Source organism: Chaetodon trifascialis, chromosome 20 (genome assembly GCF_039877785.1).
Source record: "Chaetodon trifascialis isolate fChaTrf1 chromosome 20, fChaTrf1.hap1, whole genome shotgun sequence".
NCBI classification, from domain to species: Eukaryota; Metazoa; Chordata; class Actinopteri; order Chaetodontiformes; family Chaetodontidae; genus Chaetodon; species Chaetodon trifascialis.
The window spans coordinates 2,254,637-2,275,571 of record NC_092075.1 but is presented as its reverse complement, the minus strand read 5'-3'; the positions used below and the strand labels follow the sequence as shown (position 1 = coordinate 2,275,571).

Sequence of the window (20,935 nt, the reverse complement as noted above, 5' to 3'; positions counted from 1 at the left end):
TCGTCTCTGCCTGCTGCCGTCTGCTGTCTGCTGCTCAGCACGGTGGCTTTTTACTGCTTCTCCAAAACAAGTTGTGGACCGTGAAACCAAAACAACGAGCTGAAAGAAAGGCTGGACGGCAGAGTAGCATCTGGGGCTGCAGCTAACGATGACTGTCAGCATTGATTAGATTGACTGAGAAACAGTCCAGAGTCCGAGGCGATGTGTTCTCGTTTTGTCCAGAACCCAAAGACTCATTAAAAATGAGCTCTGAAAACGTCCTCGCCGTCGTCCTCGTCAGTCCATCCTTCAGTCCACCCTTCAGTCCACGCTGATCCTTCTCTGTGAATGCAGGCTGCTGCTGATGTGCTGACTCATGGCTGATGGAGGCAAAAAGAAAGGCTCGGTCTTCACCCGTGTCCCCGTCTCTCTGTGTCACTTTTCGCTTTCTCGCTTCGCTGCTCTCTCTGTTGCTTGGTTCAGTTTTTATACGACGATATATTGAGAAAAACTGGAACGTTTTCGGGTTGAACGTCCGTTCCTGTTGAACGTTTTGAGGGAATTTCCTCAAATTTGTCCACACGGACTCAAGGATAAGCTGAACTGAAGAATTAATATGCTAATTATGACTCAGATTTCTCTCAAACGGCCGTTATTCAACACGTTACTCAGGCACAGAAGGCAGGCGCTGAATTGTTGATGCTGATCTTGGACGTCCATCTTAAAACTGTTTTGATCTTCTGTGCTGCCGAGTTTTGAAGTATTGAACAGATGATCGTTGTAAGTATAATTCATCCTCAGGGGAACGTCTGAACCAAGTTTCACCACAGTCTGCTCAATAATAGTTAAGACATTAAAATCAACCTCAAGGTGGCGCCAGAAGAACCAAACTTATCATATGGGGAGCATGAATGTCCATGAAAGATGGCAATAAATGCAGAAGTTAAGGAGTTATTTCAGCGTAGACCAAAGCTGTGGTCAAACAGACTGAAACGCCTCCAGCATCGCTCAAACTTAACGTTCAGGTTTTAAAATGAACGTTTTACAGCTGATGAAGCTGCGTGTCGTTAGCGTGAAGTCACTGTGACTCTGCACCTCCTGACCTCCACGCTTCATCTGCTGCTGCAGCTCGACGGACACGCATCGCCTGATCATGCACAGATGGACACACACACACACACGCACACGCACACACACGCACACACACACACGCACACACACACGCACTCACCACTTTTCATCTGACATTTCAGCTCCTCCTCTCTTCTCTATCAGATTTACAGCCGTTCTTAATCTGTCTCAGATTAGCTTTTGTCATGTGACTCCTGAGCTCGCCGCTGTCTGTGTGCTCGAGCGACTGTTTCCTCAGCGGCCTCACCGCCGTCGCTCGCCGTCACTGCTGATCCTTTACGGAGCGAGCGAGCCGCAGAGCACAAAGATCTGAGGATCAGCGGATGAAGTGTTCAAAGCCTGTGGAGAAAAACACGAAGCTGATGAGGAAACAGCTTCATGTTTTGTTGCTCCTGTCGCAGAATAAGCAGATATCTACAAAAATCAGTGGAGCTGATGAGCTTAAATATATTGTCTTTCAGCTGAGTTTATGTTAATGAAGTTGTCTCATGTTGTATTCAGTGAAATCGGCGTCGTCAGTCTGCTTTCCACGAGTCCTTTTGTTGCACTTAAAGGCCACAACTTGGCTGAATCTCCAGTGTGTAGACACAGTTGGGATTTAGGTTGCTGGGGGATTTCGGGGATGTTGCTAGGTCAGTGGATTACCTTGTAATAGATCTGCAGGAGGGCCGGAGGACACACACAGGATGTGTTGGCTCGTGCGGGGGGGTTTAATCCCTGAGACAAACATGCTAACTCCTCCTCTGCTTTGTAAGTAACGCTGGAAGCTAAAATCTGCTTTTTCATGTCCTTCTGTCCGCTGAAGGTCCGTCCTCTCTCTCCTTCAGGTGTGAATACCGATGACTCCCGTCCTCGCCGTTTGAACATGCTGCTCGGGTAGCGAAGCCGACCGAGAGGAGCGACGACCCTCTGACACCCCTTCCCCTCTGGACACACACACACACACACACACACACACACACACACACACACACACACACTGAGCCGGCCCAATTCAAGCACAGCCATGCTGATCAAGGAGTATCGCATCCCCATGCCGATGAGCGTGGAGGAGTACCGCATCGCTCAGCTCTACATGATCCAGGTGAGTGACTCTCACGCAGCACACAAACACTGACGGCGCTCTGCGTAGATCTCAAATTCAAGGATTAGCCGCAAATCTGGAGGCCGGTGATTCATGTGGTGTGCCGCCGTGAGTTCAGGTCTGTGCGTGGAGGAGGCGGAGGAGGCGGAGGTCAGGAGTTTAAAGTGTCACCGTGTCACAATGTACCCGAACAAGAGCGCCGAAGAACATTTTCAGAGGGTCACGGGGGCGAGTGCAGCGCTGCAGACCAGATGGTGCTCCGTATGCCCGCGGATTGTGTTTCATTTAATAATTCTGAGCAAATACACACTCGTATGCACACACAGAAGTATGTTTGGTGCATGAATGCAGCCACCAGGTTTCACTCAAATTAGCTGTAAATGAGAAAGAAGAGCTTAAATTTAGCCAGACTGACTGCAAAGAACAGCTGAGTTTGTTATCACGTGCAGATTATTACAAAGAGTCGAACAGTAAGACATGACTCAGCACCTTTTCACACCTGAACGCCCCAACTAAGGTGTAGTTTATTATTTTATATTGAACATTTGAGCCGGTTCGTTTTGGATTCATATTGCCTTTAAAACTATGGGATGGATTCGCAGGACTTTACAGCATCACTATTCAGTGCTAATGAGCGAATATCAGCATGCTAACATGCTAAACTAAAATGTTAAAGCAGGCTAAGTGCTGTTTAGCCTGTTGCTAGCATTATCACTGTTAGCATGTTAGCATGCTAATGTTGGAAGTTAGCTCAAAGCAGCGCTGTGCTGATGTTCAGCCGTTCACCTCTTACACCTGGAAAAACTGATGTCGTGTACAGTCGAATCAGACAAAACAAGATTAATTACCGCCTTAAAAAAAGAAAAAACAAAGACAGGTGCGTGACACCTGTCGCCTGTCGTCCTGTTGCTGTTTTTAGGAAAGACGGAAATATTATTTAACGTCATTTTAATCAGCTTTAAGGTTCATTGTTGACTTCGGGAACAGTAGTTTGATATTATAACATTTATAAAATAATTATAGTTGGTTAAATCATTCATATTCATCACTCATGTACGTGGGGGTGGACACAATAACGTGAACAGCCTTACGTTACAGTAGAGTTTAGTATTGAATTCATTTTTCTCTCATTGATAATGCAGCATTTTTTGTTTTCTGCCATTATTATGGTATATTTATATTATTTGTTAGATCATATTTAGATTTATAAATACAGCAAATAGCGTTTGCCTCTGACTTTATGGTAAAATGAATGAAACGTCTGCACAGGTGGACCCAGCAATGAGAATAATACACAGATGATGAGACACGGCAGAGACAAATAGGACAGGAAGATAAAAAAAGGTCTTCAGCGTCACAGTTGAGCGCCGGTTGCCGTGGTAACCGGTGACATCAGCTGCAGCATGGCGGCGGCTGCCATCATTTGTTTGTGATACGGGCGAGAGACGGAGAGAGAGGAGAGCGGGGGGAGAGACGTGATGGTGCAGTCGGCGTTACCATGACAACGTTATGTCTGGCTCCAAATACAGAATAGGAGGGGTGGACAGAATAACGTGAACAACTGCAGGTTATCCACATCGCGCATCAGTGAGCCACAGTGTTCCTCCTTCATTAACATGAACACACACACACACATTCTCGCTGGAGTAACAAATGTGTATTAATCCACCGCTGAAAGAAGTCCCCCTACAAATGCAATTTTTCTTTCCTGCTGAAACGTGCAGTGCTCAGCTGTTTTAGTAAATTCACTTTTAAATAATGAAACGATGTCTGAGCTTGAGGTTCAGCAGGAGGACAGGAGAGAGACGTCAGGAAGTATTTAGAGATGGACTAATGGACTGAAAGTCAGCCTTATAGCGACCACAGAGATGAAAAAATAAAACCAAAACAATCAAAAATGAAATTCTGGATTCTGAGCTTCCAGACCTCCAGTTTTCCCGTGTCTTTGAAAAAAAAAGTAGTAAGGTATGTCACCTGTGTGTGTGTGTGTGTGTGTGTGTGTGTGTGTGTGTGTGTGTGTGTGTTCCTGTTACTGTGCTTCACGTCTCCTAAAACCAGTTGTCTCCCAGTCACAACAGCCGAGGTCACGGCTGCAGCCATGCTCGTGTTTACGCACAGCAATGCTAAAGCTAACAACAGCATGCAAACATGCCCTAATGACAATGCTAACGTGCTGATGTTTAGCTGGTCGTGTTCGCCATCTTAGTTCAGGGCGTTAGCATGCTAAAATGTGCTAATTAGCACTAAACACAAAGCACAGTTGAGGCTGATGGGAATTAAAAGCTTGACCTGATGGTGGCGCTGGAGGAAAAGTCAGACGGTTTCTGTGAATGATTGGCGTCGAACAGATCCAACAGTCGACGAGGTATTTCAGTCCGGCCTCTGCAGCTGTTAACGAGCGATGCATCGACTTTTGAGGGAAACTAATGAGGAAATGTTTCCCGTTCTTGGACATTTTCACACTTTTTTATAATTTCGGCCACTTGTTCTCTCAGCTCGTGAGTTCTCGTTGCAGTTTTGCTTCATTTAACAAATGACCTGACAGTTTGATGCATTGCGTTGTCTGTGGCCGTCTTCACACCGAAAGCGAGCGCAGGATGTGAAAAATGGGGGGGCTAAAGGAGGGGGGGTACGAAGGGTCTGAGCAGCCCATGATAACGTTTGATGCATGAGGTTCTGCTGCTCCTGCAGGAGCGAGCAGGCCTGAGGAGGGGACTTGTGTACCCCTGCTTTATGCTAACCTTGCGCTGTCACATAAATTATTCAGAGACCGCTCAGCCTGGCAGAAATGAGACCCTCAGCAAAGGCAGACCATTGTGATTCCAGCGAGCGTCCGACGAGCTGCTCGCACTTCTCACATCGTACACGATCTGTTTTCCTTCTCCTCTTCCGCTCAGCTTCCTTTTCAAGCCCCGTCTTTCCTCACGCACAGGTAGACGCTCTCACCTTCGTCCACACGTCACAGCTTTTTAGTGATGCTTTCAAGGACACTGGGACTTAAAGGTTGCTCTTTAATTTCCTGCTTATTTCCTCAGAAGACTCCTGGAAAGAACAGTTCAGTTCACACTTGAATTAATATAAATTCATTCTTCATTTAGTGGTGGTAACTCTCTTAATGTATTTCACATTTTTCACGTTCAGCCGACCTCCTGCACGCTGACTTAAAGACCGTCTTGGTTACAGCAACAATTAATTTGAGTTAATTATTGTGTTGTGGTCTTGTTGAACTCGCTCAGATTTCCTCTCCTCAGCAGCATATTTTCCTTGAAGCTGCAGTTCCTCATTTGCTGTCATGATAAAAACATTTTCATCTTTTTCAGTCTTTGACATCGTTGAGCTTCTGTAGCTCTGCTGATTCGAGCTAATCAGCACGTTAGCATGCTAACACTCCAAATATCTGCTGAACATCAGCACTGTCACCGTAAGCATGCTTACACGCTGATGTTAGCATTTAGCTCGTAGCACCTCGGCGCAGCCTCACAATTGTGTGTGTTTGTCTCATTGTGCAGGACACACACACCTCAGCAGCAGACGCAGCGTCCTTGGTTTAGAGGAGCTTCACTATCGTTGCACCTGACAGGTGTTCTGGGAGGGAGGTGAAGGTTGTGTTAGCATCAGGTGGATGACTGCTGCACAGGTCACTTCTATATTTAGCTTTAGATCTTCAGCCTGTTTGGACTCTTTCGTATTGTCAGTATCCACAAACGTCCTCTCGGGGAAATGCAGTGTGGTCGACACTTTAGGTGTGTGTCATTAGTACAGATCTTCTTCTTCTTCTTCTACTCTGCTGCAGCAGAGGGGACGCGGACTCGAGGAGGGTAATTTAAGGCCTTTAGCTCCTCACCTAAATTACATTACCTGCTAGATTACAGCAATTTTCCAGCTGTTTGCCTCTTCTGACCTTCATTACTGATACCACCTCCCCGAGAGAGCGCCGTGTTCAATCTGAGCTCTCCTTGTTGACCCCCAGCGCCCCACTCGTGCTGGTAATAATGATCACGGTGATTTGTATTCACGCAGGGCTCTTTGTCGACCCGCAGGGCGTTACCGTGGAAGGAATGAAATAGCTTTTCAATCATCGGTTTGAAACCAGAATACAGTGTCTGCGGTGCGGCCGTCTGACGTGACTCAGCAGGAAGATGAAAGCGTTACAGCCGATGCAAACACAGATTTAAGATTTGATTAAAAATGTCAGGTCATTTATATCTGGAGCACCAGCTTGCATGCAAAATGTTGATGGATGGGGCCAACGTGGGGCTGAAACATACAGTAGACACACCTGTTCAGTGATTATGGGCACCTGAAAGCACCTGCTCCATCACCAGAGTATTAGCATCAGGGCTGCTTAAAGTGGGTGCTGGCCTGAGACCCCAGAGGCCTCAAAGACCCCAGGTTCACTCTGTGGTAATAAACAGTGACACACTGATCGTAAATGTGGGGAAAAGAGGCCGTTAATATCGGATCAGTACTTTGGGAGGCACTGTGATCACTTCCTGGAGAAGCAGCTGCTAGCCGCCATCGCTAAGCTAAGCTATCACAGTAGAACTGAGAGTAAATCCATGCATGTGTAATTATTTTTAAAAAAAGGAGAAAAATGGAGAATAAAAGTGTTTTTAATGTTGGTGAAGTATATTTCTATGTGTCCTTTAAGAAAACGTGATGCTAAGAAGCGCTAACAGTGCAGCAGTTTAGAACATTTGTGTGCTTTTCTTTTAATTACACGATCATTTATACGAAAAACACATCAACCAGTAATACATGCAGTCTATAAATGCAGGAAATGGCTTCACGTTGACTCCACTGTGTCCTCCATCACTGCCAAATCCCAGCCTACACCTGTGAAATAACACAACAGAGTGCGACATAATGCTGTCACAGCGTATCACCTCCCTTTGTGCTGTCATCTCTCTGCTGCCCTGCAGAAGAAGAGCAGAGAGGAGAGCTGTGGCGAGGGCAGCGGGGTGGAGATCCTGGAGAACAAGCCTTACGAGGACGGGCCGGGGGGCTCGGGTCAGTACACGCACAAGGTCTACCACATCGGCAAACACATCCCGTCCTGGTTCTGTGCCATCCTGCCTCAAGCTGCCCTGCGAGTGGAGGAGGAGTCCTGGAACGCCTACCCTTACACCCGCACCCGGTGAGACAACGGCGCCTTAGAGGGAGAACGGGTATTTAAGAGGAGGAATGGGCTTCATGGAGATGGAGCACGATTGCTCAGACGGTGAAAAAACATTTGCTCCGTAGTCACAGTTAAGCACACACAAGGTGATTTAGCAAAAGTCCAAAGACCGAACTTTTAGTCATAAAACGTTAATGGTTTTTATCGTGCGGCTCCTCGATTCATAAATTTGACAAATGAAATGCGCTGCATATCGCTGATGGAGCCGTTTTTTGATTTGGAACAATTTCAGCTGAATGATCACATATTCATTTACTGAACAAGCTGAAGCCAAGTTCTTACGTCCTGCAGATAACTTCATTTCTCCTCCTCGACCAGTCGAGCAGCTCCTTCAGAACAGCGAGCTTTTATGTGCTTGGCACCAATTCTCATTTCTCACAGATTAGATTTGCAGGACTTAACTTAAGCTTGGCAGCCCCTCCATGAAGTTTCAGCTAAAAACACTCACATTAGCTCGTTGAAGTCCCTGAAAACGTCTTCTCGATCAGCCGTCCTGTTGGCAGCAGACGGAGCCGACGTGAACAGTTTCATTTGTGGTTATTTCACATAAAAGATTTGAACATTTACTGTTTTTATCTGAGCTCTTCTCTGCAGGTTGAAGGGGGCGGGGCTCAGATGAAAACAGGCGATGTCACATGCTTCTGTGCACCAATCAGGATTCAGATTGGAATGGGATGACACGTGTGAGGTTGTTTAGCTGCTGTCAATCAAAGTTTTTTAAGTGTTTATATTTTAACAAGTTCAAGAAAAAAAGAGCAAATCATCACATTTAAGAACTTTTGTGGTTTAAGTGTTTTGTGGAGCAACAGACCAAACTGTAGTACTGGAAAGTATTATTTAAAGGATCAGTGTGTGAGATGTAGAGGGATCTACTGGCAGACATGTATCATAATATTCATAAGTGTGTTTTCGTTAGTGTATAATAAGAATGGTTTCTACAGTAGCCCTGAAAGGACAAACCAAACTCTGCCTCTAAAGAGCACCTCGTGCATTTTTTGGAGTTTTGCAGCCGCCGTAGATTCTTGGAAAATGAGAGTGAGGAGAAGGGTGTCCACAGCTAGATGTCTCTAAATCGGACATGCTGGTCCTTTCAGTTTTATCTCTGCGCTGCCAAAGCGATGGAGGAAGGTGCGTCCATGCTTCTAAATAACTGCGTCCATTCTGTCTCTCAGGTACACGTGTCCCTTTGTAGAGAAGTTCTCCATAGACATCGAGACGTATTACAAACCAGACACTGGAAATCAAGTGGACGTCTTCAACATGTCCCCTGCTGAGAAGAGACAGAGGACAGTAGGTGAGTCCATCGCGCACGCCCTCGACTCTGAAAACACGAAAACTCCCAGAGCGCGCTCTTATTGAAGTGTGCCTCTTCGGAGCAGGAATCAGATTAACAGACGGCGTGCAGCAGAGGGACGCGCACGCCGGAGTGTGACGGCTTGTGTTGAGCCTCTGAATGCTGAAACTCACTGGGGTGCAGGAGAAATGTGCCGCCCGCTCCAAACACACTGCCTGCAGGGAGCGATTACATAAAGTCACACACACACACACACACACACATGCATGCACACACACACCTCTGCAGGCAGGTATTCAGGGAGGGTGCGGTGACATCTGTCCAGCTGCTCAGCTCTGCATCACTTTTACATTTATGAGTCATTCTAACCTTGTGCCCCTTGTAGACCCCATAGACATCGTGAAGGACTACATCCCTCCTCACGAGTACCTGGCCGAAGAAGACCCGAAGCTCTACCAATCAGTGAAGACCAGGCGGGGTCCGCTGTCAGACGACTGGATCGAGGAGATCAACCAGAGTCCCGGCCAAAGCGCCGTCATGTGTGCCTACAAGCTCTGCAAAGTGGAGTTCAGATACTGGGGCATGCAGTCCAAGATCGAACGCTTCATCCACGACGTGGGTAGGTGTGGCAGGTGGTGTGTGTGTGTGTGTGTGTGTGTGTGTGCGCGTGCGTGCATGTGTGTCCTTAATGTTAATCTTAATGTCTTTGAACCCTTCTACACGAGTCACCTTTGAGGCAATTTCCTCCTTTTTCTCCTTCTCTTTATCTGTGAGTCCAGTTAATCCCGTTAATCCTAAAGAGTCAAACATCTTCCTGAAAACTCAGGAATAACCTTGAAAGTTTGGCAAGGTCCTAAGAAAAAGGAATAATGCTGATATTCCTGAAAATCAGGAAAAATAATCCTGATAAATCGAGGCTGGAAATGTGGGAGTAAGATGGAAAGTTTGAGTTTGGTAATAATGATAAAAGGTCAGGAAATATCATGAAAAGTCATTAAGATTTTGGGAATAATGAAGCTGGAAAGAGAATAAGTCTTAAAAGTGGATGACAGTCCTCTGAGTAGGTAACAATCCTAAAAAGTCAATACAAAACTTAAAAATTAAAGACTGACGTCTGAAATGTAGGAATAACTTTCAAACTTGAATATGTAATCCTAGAAAATGTGGAAATAATCCAGAAAAGTCTAAAACTTCAGGAACACTGAAATCTGAAAGGAGAAGCGGCAGGTCAGGTGAGTCAGGTAAATAAAACACCTGCTGAGACAGTGTCTGAGCTCAGAGAGGCGTCTGATGTGTCTGATGTGTCGCTGGATCTTTTCTCTGGATATTAATCTCATTTCTCTCCGTGTTTGCTAATTGTGGCTTTTGTTGGATGTTTTAATGACGATGTGCTCGGAGGGTTCAGGTCTTACAAGCAGCTGCTGCTCGTTTCATTCATCAGGAGAGCGACATTTATGGCAGTTAAATCTGCTTTGACAGATCGCCTGTCAGTCGCATTCAGAGGACTCACACACACGTGCACACACACGCACATGCACGCACGCACACACACACGCAGGTGAAGATGTGTTGTGAGGTCGACCTGAGCGCAGCAGAAGAGTCATGAATGAGTAAATGTTTTCAGTTCTCCTCAACGTGGTACTCAGGATCAGTGATGGAAGAAGTACTCAAAGACTTTACTTGAGTGATATCACACTATAAAAATACTACAAATACTCTGAGCAGCAGTACATGCAGAAAACTGTAAAAGACCACAGATTGAAAACATGATAATAATCCACAGAAAGACATTTCCTCCTTTCAAATTAGCTGGCGATGTCCTCGTCTTCTGCTTGTCTTCTGTGTTTTCTAACATCCAGAGACACACAGACGGACGCCGTCGTGTCTCCACTCTCTGTGGAGTCTCAGGTCTCAGATGTCCTTGTTTCTGTCCTTCCAGGCCTCCGTAAGGTGATGGTCCGAGCCCACCGGCAGGCGTGGTGCTGGCAGGACGAGTGGTACGGCCTGACCATCGAGGACATCAGGCAGCTGGAGCTGGAGACCCAGCTGGCTTTAGCCAAGAAGATGGCCCAGTACAGCCTCAGTGAGGAGGGGGGAGCGGAGACCAACGGCTCCTCCATCAGCCAGGAGCAGGAGCAGGGAGCTGAGCCCGTGGGATCGGCTGCCGAGGCAGAGGGAGGAGGAGGAGGAGGAGGAGGAGGAGGAGGAAAGCTGGGAGATTCACTGGAGACACGAGGGGAGCTCACCAAGCAGTGGTCAACATCCTCTCGCTCCTCCAACAGGTCCTCGAAGAGGGGGGGTGAGGAGCAGTCTGTGCTTCATTCATTCACCTGATGATCATTTCTCATCATGTGAACAGTGTTAACATCACCTGCCTTCACCTGCGCCTTTCAGGGAGTCCGTCTCACCAGAGCATTTCGGAGTGGAGGATGCAGAGCATCGCCCGAGACTCAGAGGACAGTACGGACGACGAGTTCTTCGATGCTCACGGTAAAATCCCCAGCAGGCTTCACTTCATGCAAACGTGATCTTGATTGATCAATTTACTCGGTCAGATGTCTCCGGCGTCTTTGAGCTGATAAATATGAGCTCGTCAGGGTCGCAGCTGAGCGACTGCTTTGTGTTTCACATTGTTCCTCCTCTTTGTGTCTTGCAGAGGACTTTTCTGACAACGAGGAGATGTTTGCCAAAGAGATCAGTAAGTGGAGCTCCAACGACCTGATGGACAAGATCGAAACCATCGAGGTGGACGAAGGACAAGGTGGGCTGCGTTCCTCACTGACGCACACACAGAATCACATAACGTCACTTCAGCAGGACGATGAGTCGCATCACATCCTGCAGTCTGATGAATGGAGAACAGGCTTCACATTTATGGCTCAAGTCGTCCTCTCGTTCCTTTAAATATCAGCGAATGAATGATGTTTTCACAGAGACGTTGTATCAGGAGTCGGGCGGCGAGTACGCTGTGATGAGTAATGAGGAGCGGCAGATGGAGGTACAGTTTCTTCACTCTTTTCCAATTTCATCCATGTCTCGCACACTAACAGCCGTAATGAAATAGCTCGTAGATAATACTCCTCCTCCTAAATTAGCTTTCAGTCATCCTGCTGGTGTAGTCAAATTAGCATCCAGCGTCCTCTGCAGCCATCAGCTGAGCTTTATTTCAGCGGAGGTGAAAGATTACGGCCTCTGTCTTCAGCCTCAGGCGCTCAGGTGGTCCGTTCAAAGGAGACCTCACACGGGCGGTTGTGATATTTACGCAGGAGGCGACAGATTACGGTCATGTTTCTCAACAAGTTTTATTTATGGTGCCACTTTTTTGCATTTTCTCCTGACGAAGCTTCTGGTTATTGTTTTGCACGCGTCGCTGTGATTGGCCCAGCTGCTTCACGGCTGTGACATTACTGATGTGATTGGCTGAGAGTGTATTTATTAATCAACCCATCAGCTCGAACCAGAGTCTGCAGCTTTGCTCCTGCCGCTGTGTTTGCACCTTTGAAACGAGGCTTCTGCAGGTCACGCTGTTTGTGTAAGAGCTGTTTTCAGTTGTCTTCTCGCTCTTTGTGTCCAGCGCCGTGTCTCGAAAAGGCAACGACGTAAATCCACCAGAAAAACGAATGTAAGTGTCAGTCCTGTAGGCGGTAGAACGTGTCGTAGTGCAGAACGTAGAACACGTCAGAGAACGTCAGAATAGATTAGACTTCATGTAGAACTGCAGGACGTTTGGTCACAACCACGAAGTAATCTGAACTTCCACGTTTGTTTTAATACGTATTAAATGAGATGAGATCTGTGGATTAGTGAGCTGGAGAGGTGCTGTAGATGAATTTGTCTCCTCTGGACAGAGCCAGGCTAGCTGTTTCCCCCTGTTTCCAGTCTTTGTGCTAAGCTAAGCTAACTGGAAACAGATGAGTGTGTTTCCAAAACTGCTCCTTTAACTCTGCTGTCCGTTAAATCTAATGCGTTAAAGGAGCTTTCCAGTAATTTAATATTTATCATTTCATTTATCTCCCTCTGTGCTTTTTGCTTTTTTTACTGTTTCCTGCTCGCTCCTTCATCCCCATTAACCCTGTTTCCTGTTTCCTGTTTCCTTCCTGTCTGTTTCTGTCCTCTTACCTGCAGGACTGTTCGTCTCAGCAGTGTCTCCAGCCGTCCAAAATCCACGTCCTCGTTCTGGTCCTGCATGGAGGCAACATTCTGGACACCGGCTCTGGTACAGCAGCACCAAATCCTACAGCTTTGTTATTATTGTTACTGCTGCTGTTTGCAGATTTGTGTGATCAGAATGGATCAAACTCTGTTTAATGTGCCGCTCTCCTCGACTCTGCAGACCACTTTAACATCTTTCAGCTCATTTTGTTGGTTCGGGGGCCACAGCTTTACTATTTTTGTTCACTTCCACAGATTTCATGGTGTCATTTCCAGCAGCAGGCAGCTGAAAAGCTCTAAAGAAATGACTTTACTCCACCTGCACAGAGCCGAGCAGCAGGCAGACAGAGTTAAAGACTAGCAGGCGAACATGGAGGATCATTTAGCTGCTAAAGAGCCAGATGCTTCCCTCAGTAGAACACAAAAAAACAGCTAAAACACAGTGAATATTGGACTTTTATTCCTCAGTGAACAGAAATGTGACTCCAAATAAATGATAATGTTGCTCTGTATCTGCTGGATGTGGACATCAGGTGATGATCCGTGTTGTGTTCAAAAATCGCTTACAGCTGATTTTAAATGATCTTAAGATCAGGAAAACACATCATTCGTGCTTCTAGATTAATCTACTGCACAAATTGTGCGTTACTTTTGGTGGGCCTTGACTTGTTTGCATGGAAAACCAAACTGTTTTAACCCTCCGGGTCTCTTAAAATCCCACACGAGTCAATGCAAGACAGAAAATGGACACGCAGCCTGTGACGATGGCAGCGAATCTGCGTTCCCACGGTCCACTTTCTCATTGTGTTTGGGTGAAAACCATAATCATAACTGTGGTACCATACGTCCCCATGTAGCTCTGGGGGACATAGAAATGATCCTGTGTATTTAACTCTGTTGTTTGTCTGCAGGTGAACAGAACAGCAAGCAGGGAGACGGAAACACACTGAGCGGGGCCTTTGAGACCGTGATGAGGGTCCATTACCCCGCAGCGCTGGGCCGCATCGCCATCCGGATGGTCCCCTGTCCCGCTGTGTGTGTCGACGCCTTCTCATTAGTCTCCAAGTGAGCAATGCTCTTGAGTACAACATTATTTGAATAAACTGCTGTGATAGCTGCGCGACCTGCTGTGCAAACGTTAGCGTGTCCTCTCCGCTCTGCAGCCTGAGCCCCTACAGCTACGACGAGGGCTGCCTGTCCAGCAGCCAGGACCACATCCCGCTGGCCGCTCTGCCCCTGTTGGCCACCTCTGCACCGCAGTACCAAGACGCCGTGGCGACGGTCATCCTACGAGCCAATCAGGTGTACAGTGACTTCATCAAGTCTTTAGAGGGGGCGTCTTTTAACGGCCAGGTCAGTATGAAGGCAGCGTGTCCCTCAGTGGTCGTCCTCGCTGGCTCGGTGTGTGTTCATGTGTGTGTGCCTCGCTCTCTGATGCAGGTGTGTGTTATCGGGGACTGTGTCGGGGGCATCCTGGGGTTCGATGCCCTGTGCAGCAGCTCAGTGACGGTGTCAGAAAGCCAAAACAGCAGCAGACGGGGCAGCGCCATCAGCGTACAGGTACCGGTCTCAACTCTCTGACGTCAAACAGGATGAACGCCACATTTACACCTGGGACTAAAAGACGGTCTGCGTCCGGATACTCTGGATCAAAAACATCCGATCTTACCTTTGTGTTTACACACTTTGATCTCTGTCCTCCAGCTTAGCTTAGCATGCTAACATGCTAACACTTGCTTAAACACAAAGTATAGCTGAGGCTGATGGGAGTCCTGTTAGCTTTGCTGATGTTTGGTCACCAAACAAAGTCAAATTTTGGTGCTGAATGGAAAGTTTGCTGATCAATGAAGTTATTGACATGGATATCTGAACTTTCCACGCTGCTAATGTGGCTAAACACTTCAAACTGTAAGACCCGTCTGAGCGTCTTGTGTCACGTTCTTGACGGTGTTCTCTGTGTTGTCTCCGCCTCTCAGGACACAGACCTTCTCTCTCCAGGCATCATCATAAACAGCGTCTCTCCGTCCTCGCCGTCCCTCGAGGGAAGCCGCCATCTCAGCCGCAGCAACATCGACATCCCTCGCTGCTCGGGCCCCGACGACCCCAAGAGGCAACTTCCACGCAAGCGCAGCGACTCGTCCACGTACGAGCTGGACACCATCAAACACCACCAAGCCTTCCTGTCCAGGTGAGGACGGGCGCTGCGTGCTCTCGTGGTTTGTCTGCTGCTCTGTATCTGCTCGTGGTTTTCGTGAACAGAACAAAGCGTCTGAGGGTTTTCTCTCCGCTCAGCCTCCACTCCAGCGTTCTCCACGGGGAGCCCGGGTCAAGGCGCTCCAGCAACAGCACCATGCTGGAAGGAGGCTCGCTGGGAAAGTTCGACTTCGAGGTGACTGACTTCTTCCTGTTCGGCTCTCCTCTGGGGCTGGTGCTCGCGCTGAGGAAGACTGTGGTGCCCTCGTTAGATGGTGAGGAAGGTTTTCTCATTTTTGCTGACGTTTTACTTCCTTTTGCTTTATTATGTTTCTCATGTTTGAAACAAATAAAAGCAAAAAAAGGCATTTTCTGATGGATTTGCTTTCGCCAGAGGAGCAGGAAGTGGTTATTTGTAGCCCCTGATGTTTTTTCCTGTGTGAGCTGCAGCAGCTGGAAAGCAGGTGTCAGGGGTCAGAGGTCATGTTCCTTATCTCAAAGGCTGAAAAACTTCTGGCTGCGACAAGACAGATACGTGATTAAAGTCAGAGCTCACACAGGCACGACTCGGACTGCACTGTGCGTCCTGTGGGGTTTGGAGCAGAGAGGCCGCTGACCTGCAGCCGCTGGGTGAACATCTGGACTCATTTATTTATTATTTATTTCTTTCTTTCTTCCGTCCGTCCCCAGTGTCCGCTCTGCGTCCTGCCTGTCAGCAGGTCTATAACCTCTTTCATCCAGCCGATCCCTCGGCGTCCCGTCTCGAGCCTCTGCTGGACAAACGGTTCCACCTGCTGCCTCCCTTCAGCGTCCCTCGTTACCAGCGCTTTCCTCTGGGGGACGGACACTCGGCTCTGCTGCGTGAGTCCACACAGACAAAGACATTTCACTGCAGTTTCGCTTCTTTTGTACAAAGATGAGGCGACGTTACTCATGTGTCCATCTGTCTGTTGCGTCTCCTTCTTCTTCCCTTCATCTGGTGTCCCAGTGGACACCGTGCAGAGTAACCCTCAGCTCCTGATGGAGTCTGGTGGTGCAGCGTCCCACCGCTGCCAGGAAAACACCGTCAGCGAGACCTCCATCCCCGTCCCCGTCCTTAACTGGCAGACCTCGCAGCTCCACGCAGACAGTGAGTGACGCTGTTTCCACTCTGATTATGTCCGATCGTCTGACTGCTGGTCTTTCTTTGCCTCGTCAGACTTTGTTGAAGCATCTGTTGTGTTTCCAGACCTCAGCGATTAATTTGCTGAGTCACAACTCTGTTAATCGCTCTCTGGAAACGTTTCACCGTATCATCACTGATAGTGGGAAACTGGCAGGAATCTCAGTTATTTAGACGTTTTTAGACTCTTCATTAATTCTCTGTTTCCTGCTGGTTCATCTGAAGAATTCGACTCCTGTCTTTTGTCTCCGCAGCCGATTCTCTTCACTCGCACATCTTTGTGGACGGACAGTGCCCATCGTCCACATCGCCGGGGGTCCCTCACCTTCGTTTCAACCGCCGGGCCAGCGAGGCCAGCCTGGCCAGCCAGGTGTCGGGATTGGCGGACTCCTACACCGCCTCCAACATCGCCACCAGTAAGTCGCCCTCCGGCGTCTGACGCAGGTTTTGGCCATCAGTCTGACAGTTCATGTGTTGACGCTCTCGTCTCCAAACGCCCCCTCAGCCCCCGAGCCCACGGTCAGCCAGGCTAAACGGCCCAGCCTGCTGTCCCAGCTGGCTCTTCCATACACTAGGTTTGCCTCCCGGAGCCCGTCCTCGCGGCGCCATCTGAAAACGCGTCAGGTGTTCCCGAAGCCCAACGGCGTGGAGTCTGAGCAGAGCTCGGACGTTAGCTCTGACGTGACCTCCGACGTGACCTCTGACCTCACCGATGTCACGTCTGACTTCACAGACATCAGCTCAGTGCCCGCATCGCCCAGGGTGCTGAAGAACATAGAGCAAGGTACCCTGGGAGCTGTAGTACGAGGACATGAGGGAAGGACGCTAGGCTCCGTCCTCCTTCCCTGAGTGCTGTCCTTCCTCCTCTGGCATCTTCCTCCTCCTCAGACCCATAATCCTCTTGTTTCGAGTGTTCTTCTGCGAGTGAACGTTTCAAACCTCTAGCGCCTCTTAGCGTAGCCCTCCAACTCTCTTCACTTCCTGCAGCTTATCTCGACCCTAAACTGCTCATCTCCGGATGAGCAGGACGTAGATCTGCAGCGGACTCCTCAGAGATCCACGTACTGGGAACGCTGGTTCCTGGACTCACTCTGTCTCTCTCTCCCATCTTTCCCTCGTGCTGCAGTTGCGTCTCGGTGGTGGGGCAGTAAGAGGATGGACTACGCCCTGTACTGTCCCGACGCCCTCACAGCGTTTCCCACCGTGGCTCTGCCTCACCTCTTCCATGCGTCCTACTGGGAGTCCACAGACGTCGTCTCTTTCTTGCTCAGACAGGTTCAACGAGTCTTCTTATCAATAGTGATCATTATTTCATTTTGTCTTTAAACTGAAGGTGAAGGTTAGCCGTGGTGGTGGCAGGGTGCGACGATGAAACAGCTTGTTGTGCTTATTTTTGCTAACATGAATTCTAGTTTTAATGGTTATGTTTAAACATTTACTACATGCAGCAGATTTTGAGCTACTTGTTGTCTGTCCAGGTGATGAGACATGAGAACTCCAGTATCTTGGAGCTGGACGGTAAAGAAGTGTCTGAATTCACTCCGTCCAAACCTCGCGAGAAGTGGCTCCGCAAGAGGACTCATGTTAAAATCCGGGTATGAGCTCTCCGAGGTTTTAAGTTCGTCTCCGACAGAAACGTTTTCAGTTTCAGGCAGCATCGACAGCACGTCCACTGAGTACTTGAGTATTTCCACTTTGTTCTGCTTTATACTTCTACTCTTTGACATCTATACATACTCATAATAAACTCAACATGAATTTAACAATGACTTTTAACAGGACTTTTACTTGCGAAGGAGCATTTTTACAGTTGTTTTGGTACTTTCATTAAAGTAAAGGGTCTCAGTACTTCTTAAATACTGCGTACAGGAGCACAGGGGAGTCCCAGCGTTGCCTGAGAGGTGAAACTCAGGGCAAAATAAAATCAATGGCTCCTGCGCTCGAGGCTTAATTGCTGAAGTTAATTAACATTTTCATCAACACAAAGCTTCTCTCCTCTGGGCGATTCTCCTTTCAGAGGCGGTTTTCTGATTTCCTGTTTCCTCTTCTTCTGTGTGTCAGAACGTGACGGCTAACCACCGTTTGAACGACATGGTGTTCACGGAGGACGGAGTCCAGACGGTGACGGGACGCTTCATGTACGGCCCTCTGGACATGGTCACCCTGACTGGAGAGAAGGTGACGGCGGCGTCCAGCTGTGAGGTTGTGTCGCTGTGTGTGTTGTCAAGGTCGCGCTGAGACGTTTGTGTTGTTTCCCGCAGATCGACATCCACATCATGACCCAGCCCCCCTCTGGGGAGTGGGTGTACTTCGACACAGAGCTCACCAACAGCAGTGGACGCGTCTCGTACGTTCTCCCTGAGGGCAAACGGCTCGGCATCGGGGTGTATCCTGTCAAAATGGTGGTCAGGTATCTATCATTGTTTCTACATGTCAGAAAATTCCCGTTTTCTTTTCCCGTCCTCTTTTCTCAGCAGCTCTTCTCTCGGCTGTTTGTCTCACAGGGGCGACCACACGTTCGCAGACAGCTTTCTCTCCATCGTACCTCGAGGAACTGAGTTCGTCGTGTTCAGTATCGACGGGTCGTTTGCCGCCAGCGTGTCCATAATGGGCAGCGACCCAAAGGTTCGAGCCGGGGCGGTGGATGTGGTGAGGTACGGATCACACACTGTGATTTCTGCATGTTTTACATTTTTCTGTTCAAAATGAAACAAACCTGATGAACTTTACAGTACGTGCTGCTTTAAAGCTGCAACAAATCAATACATCTATAAGAACAACAGATCAAATGATCATGCGTGACCCAAAGGTGTCCTTCAGTGATGATTTATCGTCTATGGTGTTGTTTTTTTCCACCGGGGGGCGCCAGAAACATTAATTTTGGAGTTCTGTAAAATGAGCCTGTATTACAATTAGTTTTTCATTAATTTTGTGTGCAGACGCAACCAAATATAAGAATGTGCACACGTCCAATGTTTTATTTGTTGTTTACATTCTGCTTTTTGATTGGATGTTGAGTCAGCTGGTGTCCCACCTTCACTGCCGTGTCTGCGCTGACGCTGCCCTCGTTTACTTCCTGTAGGTACTGGCAGGATTTGGGCTACCTGATCGTGTACGTCACGGGTCGTCCTGACATGCAGAAGCAGCGTGTGGTGGCCTGGCTCTCTCAGCACAACTTTCCTCACGGCATCGTCTCCTTCTGCGACGGGCTGGTTCACGACCCGCTGCGACACAAGGCCAACTTCCTCAAATCCCTCATCAACGAGGTAAGAAAGGCCGCGGTCGGTCTGCAATTTAAAAACCTTGAAGTCTCTGAAAGCTGACCTCCCTCTTCCATCAGGCCCACATGAGGATCTTTGCAGCCTACGGCTCCACCAAGGACATCACCGTGTACTCGTCTGTCAGCCTGCCGCCGTCCCATATCTACATAGTGGGAAGACCCACGAAGAAGATGCAGCACCAGTGTCAGGTATGGAGTACATCCTGATAGCAGCCTATAAGGAGACTTCATCATTATGGGGTGTTTGTGTTTCACTGCTTCACATCTCTTCCAGTTCATCCCGGACGGCTACGCTTCCCACCTGTCGCAGCTGGAGTACAACCAGAGGTCTCGTCCCGCCAAGTCCGCCAGCACCCGCATGGTCCTCCGCAAGGGCAGCTTCGGCCTGGGCGGCGCCGGAGGAGACTTCCTCCGCAAACGCAATCACATCTTTCGCACCATCTCCTCGAAGAAGCCTGGAGGGGCGGGGTCAGCCTCTCCCAACCAGCCGGGGCGGACCGAGCGAACGCTGAGCCAGTGCGAGATGGAGCGGGAGCGAGCGGTTGGGCCGGCGACCCAGAGGAGCATGAGCATAGCGGCGGGCTGCTGGGGCCGCAGCGGGAGCACCAAGGAGGGCAGCGGAGGGCTGCTCGGCCCCAAATAAAGGTCAGGATGGAGCTGCGGTGTAAAGGCTCGAGCCACCATGATCTCTGGACCGGACAAAGGTAGAGGCGTAGAAGAACAGGAAGTGGGTGGAGAGTTTGTAGTGTGGAGATCAGTGGGTGGATGAGGGATGTAGCGTGAATTAGGGGGAAAGAGGTGCATCTGTCCAGGAGGAGTGGGCTAATCAGGCCGCGGCGTCCAGCGAACAAAAGACAATTCTGTAGCATGACTCTTTTACAGTAATACTTTTATAGGATACATCACTATAAAAAAGACAAGGGGGGAGTAAATATTGTAAGCCTTAAACTAATCTCGTGTGACGGGACGACCCCACGCCTCCCCTCTCCGACCACGCACACGTCAACAATCCGCCGTCCTAGCATCCACACTCAGGACAAACCGCAGATTCATCTTCGAAGACGAGCTCGAGGCCGAGTCGATGAGCCGCCACGTCAGAAAGCCGCCGACTTCCTGTTTCTGTCTCGCCGTCGGCCGAGCGACACGTTTCGAACACCCAGCAGTGAGCGGCAATAACAGAAGAACTGAGAGAAGAGTCGCTTCATCCCAGTCACAGAGCAGACGCGCTCACTGACCTCTGCTGGCGGCGAGGCATGCAGATCACTGTGGGTTCACTCAGCTGGGATTTGATTGGTCGGAGAGTGATGGCAGGATGGACGCTTTGTTCATCCCCTGACCTTCCCTTTAGCGCCATCATGAGCTCAACATTTGTGGTTTTTAGTGAAACAGTTGAATTTGGATGGATCGATATAAATATTAAATACTTTGGAGATCCTCCAAATTTTTCAGGTTGATGTATTGAATGAAATGTCTGAGCAGCT

General features: G+C 48.7%; 1 protein-coding gene across 2 annotated transcripts in view; it reads left to right on the top strand.

Moving 5' to 3' along the window:
- The window catches only part of LOC139348801 (membrane-associated phosphatidylinositol transfer protein 2-like), a 34,934-nt gene extending 14,290 nt beyond the window's left edge, over window positions 1–20,644 (top strand). The window contains exons 3-28 of one of the 2 annotated variants that reach the window (XM_070989147.1): window positions 1,938–2,194; window positions 7,117–7,331; window positions 8,546–8,667; window positions 9,053–9,286; window positions 10,607–10,966; window positions 11,062–11,157; window positions 11,324–11,428; window positions 11,601–11,665; window positions 12,793–12,883; window positions 13,731–13,884; window positions 13,983–14,172; window positions 14,260–14,379; window positions 14,796–15,007; window positions 15,112–15,287; window positions 15,703–15,873; window positions 16,001–16,141; window positions 16,429–16,590; window positions 16,680–16,958; window positions 17,301–17,449; window positions 17,653–17,769; window positions 18,236–18,352; window positions 18,436–18,584; window positions 18,679–18,828; window positions 19,257–19,440; window positions 19,515–19,643; window positions 19,729–20,644. In XM_070989147.1, coding sequence (XP_070845248.1) covers window positions 2,117–2,194; window positions 7,117–7,331; window positions 8,546–8,667; window positions 9,053–9,286; window positions 10,607–10,966; window positions 11,062–11,157; window positions 11,324–11,428; window positions 11,601–11,665; window positions 12,793–12,883; window positions 13,731–13,884; window positions 13,983–14,172; window positions 14,260–14,379; window positions 14,796–15,007; window positions 15,112–15,287; window positions 15,703–15,873; window positions 16,001–16,141; window positions 16,429–16,590; window positions 16,680–16,958; window positions 17,301–17,449; window positions 17,653–17,769; window positions 18,236–18,352; window positions 18,436–18,584; window positions 18,679–18,828; window positions 19,257–19,440; window positions 19,515–19,643; window positions 19,729–20,097 — 4,335 coding nt within the window. In that variant the 5' untranslated portion in view covers window positions 1,938–2,116 and the 3' untranslated portion in view covers window positions 20,098–20,644. The remainder of the gene's footprint in view (window positions 1–1,937; window positions 2,195–7,116; window positions 7,332–8,545; window positions 8,668–9,052; window positions 9,287–10,606; window positions 10,967–11,061; window positions 11,158–11,323; window positions 11,429–11,600; window positions 11,666–12,792; window positions 12,884–13,730; window positions 13,885–13,982; window positions 14,173–14,259; window positions 14,380–14,795; window positions 15,008–15,111; window positions 15,288–15,702; window positions 15,874–16,000; window positions 16,142–16,428; window positions 16,591–16,679; window positions 16,959–17,300; window positions 17,450–17,652; window positions 17,770–18,235; window positions 18,353–18,435; window positions 18,585–18,678; window positions 18,829–19,256; window positions 19,441–19,514; window positions 19,644–19,728) is intronic. The other variant, XM_070989146.1, reaches the window with a different exon arrangement.
- The last annotated feature ends 291 nt before the right edge of the window (window positions 20,645–20,935 follow it).